An 8,957-nucleotide genomic window follows, 5' to 3' on the forward strand; every position below is an offset into this window, starting at 1 on the left:
GTATTTAGTGTCTTATGATGTGTCGCGCAGCCGCTTGCGGCCGCGCGGGTCCAGAAAGCATCCTGGAGTGTGGCGACGGCTGGGTAGTGGAAGTAGTGTCGAGAGTGGAAATCTGCCAGTGGGGTATTTATCTGGGTAGGGTGGGTCTCCTGTGCACAATTCGATCCCTGGGTGGTTGATGGAAGCAGACAGGGCAGGGTAGGGTGGGGCTCCTGATTAGAATCCCTTTGTCACCTGTGGTGGTGGGAGCAAGCAGAGAAGCTCTGTCCCTGGGTCCGCCGAGCCTGGAGTCCAAGGTCTCAGAGAGTTCCACTTATCTTGTTCTGTGGGTCTTCAGTTGTGCGTGGGTCTCGGCCGGAGCTGCCGCGCGGGTCCGGAAAGCGTCCTGGAGTGTGGCGACGGCTTTGAGACAACTTCATAGGCAGCCATAGACATTAAGTGTCTCTTTATCTTTCTGTAAAGTTTGTATCACTAGTCTATAACAGATTGCAATGAGATAGTTCTAGCAGTGAGTGAAGCAAGAAGATAACTGAGTTCTGGAAGAAACATTTATCTGTCTTTAGATCCAAGCTTCTCGATTAACTCCTGAAGCGGTGCCAATTCACGCCTATCAATGAGATTAAATTCCTGAACAAAAAAGATAAAGTGCTTAAAGGAGGTGTTGAGGTGGGCCTCCTCCTGCAGCTGCATCACAGAGTCAAAGTGCTGGTGATAAATATGAGCATAAACCCTAAAGAGACGCTTTAGGATGGTCTTTGCCACAGACATGAAGTTTTTGGGAAACGGGACACCAATCTTAGAAGGAAAAAGAGTTTCATCATCAAGTTGATCCTGAACTCAAGTCATCAAATAGTCAATGTATTTTGGTGCAGAACACTTGATTGGCTTTTTAATATTAGTACCATCTGCCCAGTGATATTCATACCGTGGCCCCGCAGACATGACTGGGCAGCTCGCTTCAGTGCAGAATTCTGTAATGGTTCCATATAGCATGTTGATTTGGTTGAAGAAATCCACAGTGTTAACGGCGATCCATTCATTGAGGTCCTCTCCCTCCGGCAACATAACAGCCTGTCTCAGATTCCCGCTTCCTAGAGTTGCTTCTGCATGTTTCAAGAGTTCATACTGATGAGATCCTTCAGGGATATTCTTCTTTGGTTTGAATGTTTTAGAAGAGCGGCTGCTGAAGAGGAAGCTCATGGTCTACACTCGCAGGGGCGGGGCCGCTAACGCCCCCCCCCCCCCCCCCCCCCCCCCCCCCCCGCCGTCAGGGTCCCGCGAGTGGGCGCGGGAAGCAGCAGCAGCGGCGGCGGCGGCGGCGGCGGCGGCGGCGGCGGCGGCGGTGGCGGCGGAGACACTCGGGTCGCTTCGGCGCTCGGAGCTGCCACACCGGAGTCGCCGCGCCCGCCCACCCGCCTTCGTTGTCTACGCACCAACATCTCATTATGATGAAAGAGAAATCGAGAAGTTCTACATGGAGCTAGAGAAGTTCTATAAAGAAGACCACACCTTCTACAAGATCATTGTGGGTGATTTTAATGCCAAGATAGGACCAAGAAGATCAGCTGAAGAACTTCACATCGGGACCCATGGCCTAGAATGGAACGAACAGGGTGAGAGACTGTCTGAGTTCATCATGTCGACCAAGACCATTCATGGTAACTCACAGTTCCAGAAGGCAGAATCTAAACGATGGACATGGGAGTCTCCCGGTGGACGATTCCACAACGAAATAGACCACATCATATTCAATCGACGGTTTTGCCTGACTGATGTCGCTGTTGTCCCAAAATTTCGAACGGGATCGGACCACCGTCTCCTTCGTGCAAAATTCTACTTCACAGAGCGGGGAGAAAGGGCTGCAAAGTTCAAAAAGAGAACTCCCAGAATGACCACCAACTGGGAACTCTTTGGTACTATTGCGGCAACATGGGAAGATGCCATTGTTGACAACATTGACGAGGAATATGATCGACTGGTTCAGCACCTCCATGAATGTGCGAGGAACGCCAAGAGAGAGATAGCCACAAAAAGTCGCCTATCTTCGAAAACTCTTGAGCTAATTCACCAGCGTGGTTTGGCGCATGCCTCAGGCAACCGCAAGCTAACGTCCGAGCTTGCAAAGCAGTGCAGAGATGCGATCAAGGAAGACCTCAAAGAGAGAAGAGCAGAAGTACTGGTAGATGCGGCAGAAGCCGGGAAAAGTATTCGTAACGCCCGCCTGTCCTTCGCCAACTATAAGACCAAGATGACTGCCCTCCGACGTCCTGATGGATTCATCACATCCTCCAGAACGGCAATGGAGAAGATTATCCATGACTTCTACTCAAATCTCTTCGATAGCCATGTCCACTTGCCGACATACCAAATTCCACAGGATGGGTATGTCGTTCCTAACGTTCTCCCTTCCGAAATCCGACACGCCATTTCGTTGGTAAAGAAGCAAGCAGCACCCGGCCCAGACAAGGTCAGACCTGAACACCTAAAGAACCTGCCGTCAGTACTCATCAATACACTGGCTCGGCTCTTCACTCGCTACCTGTCTGAATGCAAGGTTCCGTCCCAATGGAAAACCAGCAGGACCGTACTACTGTTCAAGAAGGGAGACATCCATGACATTGGCAACTATCGCCCGATCTGCTTATTGTCTGTCATCTACAAGCTGTTCACTCGAGTCATCCTGAATAGGATTGGCAGAACACTAGATGAAGGACAACCATGCGAGCAAGCAGGGTTCCGCAAAGGATTCAGCACCATCAACCATATCCACACGGTAACCAAGCTCATTGAGGTTTCTCGGGAGTTCAAGATGCCGCTCTGCTTAACGTTCATTGATTTAAACAAGGCCTTTGATTCTGTTGAGACGGAAGCGGTCATTGAAGCCCTAGCCAATCAGGGCATTCAAGCCCAATACATCAGGATCCTCCGTGAGCTGTATTGCGGATTCACTACCAGGATCTCACCATTCTACAAAGAAGTGATCGTTGATGTCAAGAGAGGGGTGCGGCAGGGTGATACCATTTCACCGAAACTCTTCATTGCCACCCTCGAGAACATCATGCGACAACTGGAATGGGAAGGAATGGGAGTGAAGATAGATGGTCGGCAACTACACCACCTCCGCTTTGCTGATGACATTGTTTTAATAACACCAAACATCAGCCAAGCGGCACAAATGCTGGCCGACTTTGACCGTGAGTGTGGAAAGGTAGGACTACAGCTGAATCTTACGAAGACAATGTTTATGAGAAACAGCCTTGTTCCTGACGCCCCATTCGCTCTCAATGGAACGACCATCTCCGAATGCAACAGCTATGTGTACCTAGGTCGAGAGGTCAACATGACAAATGACCTGGCACTCGAGCTGCGCAGGAGGAAGAGAGCGGCTTGGAACGCCTTCAAGAACGTCGAAGAAATAGCTAAGAGGACGAAGAACCTCCGGCTCCGGGCACATCTCTTTGATTCCACTGTTCTTCCTGCATTAACATATGCCTCAGAGACCTGGGCCCTACGCAAACAAGATGAGAACGCCATTCAGGTCTCCCAAAGAAGAATAGAAAGAGCTATGCTTGGAATATCACGTTTCACTCAAATGAGAGAACGAATCCGGAGTTCTGACATCCGCCGACGATCAAGGATCAGGGACGCTGTCTCATATGCCAAGGTGTCGAAAATCAGATGGGCTGGTCACGTAATGAGATTTAAAGACGACCGTTGGACTAGAGCTGTTACTGATTGGATTCCACGGGATGTCAAGAGACCGTGTGGCCGCCCACCTACCAGATGGTCAGACTTCTTTGTCAAGATCATGAACGATTGGTTTGAGGCCCTCCACGTTCCCGGAGCGAAGAGATGCCATTGGGCTACACTAGCACGCGACAGGGACAAATGGAGACGTTACTGGCGCCCGCTCGAGCAAATCGACGACTAACGGGAAGTTAAGTGATTAAGTGAAGTGATTGTGTTAAAATGTATGTTCAAAACCTGAATTGTTCAAATAAATATTATAATACAAAAAGTCAGATGTGTATTTTGGTAGTCATATAATTTGACAATTCTGTGTATGCAAAGAACTTTACAGCAGCATTATGCAACTTGGAATGCCAATTTCAAAAGTGACTAATGCAGCTATTACTGCAATGGCTCAAATACTCCCACCCTCATGAGTATTGGCCCTGCATTTGTCCATACTGAGAAGAAGTCACAGCCTCTGTCAGATGCAGGTGAGGACAAATGTGGGTTTCCATGTTGGACTCAGGCCTTATCCTCTTGCCGCAGTGCTTCAAGCATCTGTGCTCCCCCTCTGTGAGCTGTGTCTGAGAGAAGGAGCTGTCACCTGCAAGACAGCTTCAGTGCCAGGGGCTGGATGGGTGGGTTGTTCTCATTTCTCCAAAGGGACAGGTGGGTCAGGAGGCAGAAGTGGGACCCCGAGAGCCTGAGAGTGTGGGTGGAACACAGAGGTACCCTCGATCATCGCCCAGTGCTGTCTTTCTGAGCTTCTCAAATCTCCTGATGTAAGCCTGGGCCGGTCAGCAGGAGCCGAACTCCGGGAACCTGCAGGGATCCTGTGTGGTTCCTCACGAGTCCGGGAAAGGGAGCAGGGGATATCGGGCCAGTCTGGAGCCAGAGAGACACTCCAGGGTGAGGTGTGACCTGCATGCCACTGACCTCGTGGCCTTTAACTTTGACTACCTGTGTCCATTCCACTATTTCTCTCATGTCCTTCTGCACGTTATTGGATGTCCATTCCATGTTTCCTTGAGCTTATTGAACCCCTCCCCGTTTTGTCTCTGAATTCACTCTACAACAGAGAGATTTGATGTGGGTTTCCTTGTTGAGGCTTCAGGCCCTATCTTTAGCTATTCCTCATGGTGTGGTTCTGCAATGTTTGCTGTGGTGGTCTCGAGATTGTCCTTCCATTATGCTCTCAGTGTCCCCCCTCCACGGCTATGAAAGACTTTGAGGGGTGTCAGTGGGTTGGGGGCCCTTCTCTCCCCTCGAGGATATCCTCTTCCTCTTTGGTGCTCCTGTGTGGCTGGTGCGGGGACGTTTGTGCTGATTCAGGGGACGTGTTCTTCATCCTGACTTCTTGATATTTTTCGGTTGGGATCTACTGAAGTTTTGTACTTTTTTATATTTAATATTTTTGTGGGGTTTGGGGGAACGTTGACTGGTGTAGGGTCTAATGTGGTGTCTGTGAGAATTCAATCTCAGAGGCTAAGACATGGATGCTGTGGCACGTGGAAGGGGAGACTAGCTGGCAATTAGATGACAACTGACATCTCCATTAGAAAGTTGGAGTCTAATTTAATTGGCAGAATTTTGGTGTCTTTTGGTAGTTTGCATGCAATTTTCTGCTTGACTTGAATTCTAAATCTACCTTTGAACATGGAACTTTAACAAGTTGTATGTGTTCTTGGTAAAGTGGAGTTTGACACCCAAAGGCTTCTTTCTACTAGAAAAGTTTTACAAGTACATACATACTGGAGCGCACATTTCCAAGTCATTATTTAAAGTGTTCGTGAGTCTAATGCCTTTAGCACTTGAGGCTTTGCTTAGTGTTTGGCCTTCCGTGTGTGCATTAGCTCTGTGGTTGCTTCCCCTTGTGCCTGGGAGAACAATCTGCAGTGATTGCCTCGGGAGAAGCCCCCGGGCCCACCCAGCACTGCTGTCTCTAGTCTCCTCCGGGTCAGACCCACCTCACGATGATGCTAAGTGCAAGAGGATCTCGGGAACCTTGAGAACCCGAACTTTGGCTGCGGCCACTCCCTGACCACAGTGAGATGCACGACAGCACTGGAAAACACACTTGGGAGACACCCAGGGGTCCCTAAATGCAGGGGGCCCCGGTAACCACTCTCCGGCCCCGGAGGTGGCCTGAGGATTGATCCGATGGTGCAAGGAGGGACCAACCAATGAACACGAGACACAAGAGACAGAGTACAGTTTAGAAACAGAGAGAAAAAGGAACAGGCTTTATTGAGGGATACAGGCTGTTTATATAGGGGCCGGGGGCAGCTCAGTCAGGAGCAGAAGCAATATAACCATATATGGTAAGGTCAGCAACAAGAGCTTTACCTAACATTCAAGGTAGACATTTGTATATCAAAGGGTCTTATGGCAGTAGATGCATCCTGAGCTTTACATTTGTATATCAAAGGGTCTTAGGGCACTAGGTGCATCCTGGAGGTTACTATAGATAAGGCCAGATAAGATAACTGTCAGCCTGATGTTATTTGCTATAGATCAGGCATCCACTGAGGTCAGGAAGCCCTGGGAGACTGTCATCAATGTCTGTCACAAGTAGTTTCTAACATGGGAACCATGGCCAGGGTCTAAGAGAGGGCTCTTGGCTTCCCACACCTGAACCTCAGAGAATTCCTGGGCTTCCACCATCAGGAGCTCGGCTTGGGGAGCACTCAACTGAGACAGAGTGTCTGTAGTTTCTTTATTTTTTTCCTTCTTGTTTGAACTGGGGTGGCACTTTGAGGTACTCAGGGCTTTCCCCTGGCTCTGTGCTCCGGGGTCACATGCAGTGTGCTTGAGGGAACATATGGGGTGCTGCTACAAGTCATATGTGGATATGGCCATGCAGGCAAGCACTGGACTCTCTCTCTGGCTCTGTGGATTTCCTGTTTGCTCCCTGGACCTGCTCCCCCTTCTCCATTGCATTTGACATTTCCCTTGCTTTTGTTTTTTCAGCCATACTTGTCAGTGTTCGGGGCTTACTTCTTACTCTGTTCTTAGCATGTGGGCTTGGGGTTTTTATTAGATGCTGGGGATTTAACCCCAGTCTACTGCAAGGAAGGCAAGTCAAAGCTGCATTTTCTTTCCAGATCATAGTAAAAAGTTGTCTAACAGCAACTAACATGATCATGAGAACTCCCAGAACGACCACCAACTGGGAACTCTTTGGTACTATTGCGGCAACATGGGAAGATGCCATTGTTGACAACATTGACGAGGAATACGATCGACTGGTTCAGCACCTCCATGAATGTGCGAGGAACGCCAAGAGAGAGATAGCCACAAAAAGTCGCCTATCTTCGAAAACTCTTGAGCTAATTCGCCAGCGTGGTTTGGCGCATGCCTCAGGCAACCGCAAGCTAACGTCCGAGCTTGCAAAGCAGTGCAGAGATGCGATCAAGGAAGACCTCAAAGAGAGAAGAGCAGAAGTACTGGTAGATGCCGCAGAAGCCGGGAAAAGTATTCGTAACGCCCGCCTGTCCTTCGCCAACTATAAGACCAAGATGACTGCCCTCCGACGTCCTGATGGATCCATCACATCCTCCAGAACGGCAATGGAGAAGATTATCCATGACTTCTACTCAAATCTCTTCGATAGCCATGTCCACTTGCCGACATACCAAATTCCACAGGATGGGTATGTCGTTCCCAACGTTCTCCCTTCCGAAATCCGACACGCCATTTCGTCAGTAAAGAAGCAAACAGCACCCGGCCCAGACAAGGTCAGACCTGAACACCTGAAGAACCTGCCGTCAGTACTCATCAATACACTGGCTCGGCTCTTCACTGCTACCTGTCTGAATGCAAGGTTCCGTCCCAGTGGAAAACCAGCAGGACCGTACTACTGTTCAAGAAGGGAGACATCCATGACATTGGCAACTATCGCCCGATCTGCCTATTGTCTGTCATCTACAAGTTGTTCACTCGAGTCATCCTGAATAGGATTGGCAGAACACTAGATGAAGGACAACCATGTGAGCAAGCAGGGTTCCGCAAAGGATTCAGCACCATCGACCATATCCACACGATAACCAAGCTCATTGAGGTTTCTCGGGAGTTCAAGATGCCGCTCTGCTTAACGTTCATTGATTTAAAGAAGGCCTTTGATTCTGTTGAGACAGAAGCGGTCATTGAAGCCCTAGCCAATCAGGGCATTCAAGCCCAATACATCAGGATCCTCCGTGAGCTGTATTGTGGATTCACTACCAGGATCTCACCATTCTACAAAGAAGTGATCGTTGATGTCAAGAGAGGGGTGCGGCAGGGTGATACCATTTCACCAAAACTCTTCAGTGCCACCCTCGAGAACATCATGCGACAACTGGAATGGGAAGGAATGGGAGTGAAGATAGATTGTCGGCAACTACACCACCTCCGCTTTGCTGATGACATTGTTTTAATAACACCAAACATCAGCCAAGCGGCACAAATGCTGGCCGACTTTGACCGTGAGTGTGGAAAGGTAGGACTACAGCTGAATCTTACGAAGACAATGTTTATGAGAAACAGCCTTGTTCCTGACGCCCCATTCGCTCTCAATGGAACGACCATCTCTGAATGCAACAGCTATGTGTACCTAGGTCGAGAGGTCAACATGACAAATGACCTGGCACCCGAGCTGCACAGGAGGAAGAGAGCGGCTTGGAACGCCTTCAAGAACGTCGAAGAAATAGCTAAGAGGACGAAGAACCTCCGGCTCCGGGCACATCTCTTTGATTCCACTGTTCTTCCTGCATTAACATATGCCTCAGAGACCTGGGCCCTACGCAAACAAGATGAGAACGCCATTCAGGTCTCCCAAAGAAGAATAGAAAGAGCTATGCTTGGAATATCACGTTTCACTCAAATGAGAGAACGAATCCGGAGTTCTGACATCCGTCGACGATCAAGGATCAGGGACGCTGTCTCTTTTGCCAAGGTGTCGAAAATCAGATGGGCTGGTCACGTAATGAGATTTAAAGACGACCGTTGGACTAGAGCTGTTACTGATTGGATTCCACGGGATGTCAAGAGACCGCGTGGCCGCCCACCTACCAGATGGTCAGACTTCTTTGTCAAGATCATGAACGATCGGTTTGAAGCCCTCCATGTTCCCGGAGCGAAGAGATGCCATTGGGCTACACTAGCACGCGACAGGGACAAATGGAGACGTTACTGGCGCCCGCTCGAGCAAATCGACGACTAACGGGAAGTTAAGTGATTAAGTGATT

At 49.4% G+C, this 8,957-nt stretch overlaps 1 protein-coding gene across 1 annotated transcript; it reads right to left on the bottom strand.

The window, feature by feature from the left end:
* Positions 1-428: 428 nt before the first annotated feature.
* LOC130039874 (MOB kinase activator 1A-like) lies at positions 429-1,239 on the bottom strand. The gene has a single exon (XM_056131822.1). The coding sequence runs from the start codon at positions 1,198-1,200 to the stop codon at positions 838-840; it is 363 nt and encodes a 120-aa protein (XP_055987797.1). The 5' UTR covers positions 1,201-1,239; the 3' UTR covers positions 429-837.
* Between the last annotated feature and the right edge of the window lie 7,718 nt (positions 1,240-8,957).

Source organism: Sorex fumeus, unplaced genomic scaffold, assembly GCF_029834395.1.
Source record: "Sorex fumeus unplaced genomic scaffold, SorFum_2.1 ptg000093l, whole genome shotgun sequence".
Lineage (NCBI taxonomy): Eukaryota > Metazoa > Chordata > Mammalia > Eulipotyphla > Soricidae > Sorex > Sorex fumeus.

What these genes read in the sequence shown, in the direction of transcription:
- LOC130039874 (XM_056131822.1), bottom strand. Translation starts at nt 1,200, where the DNA reads ATGAGCTTCCTCTTCAGCAGCCGCTCTTCTAAAACATTCAAACCAAAG.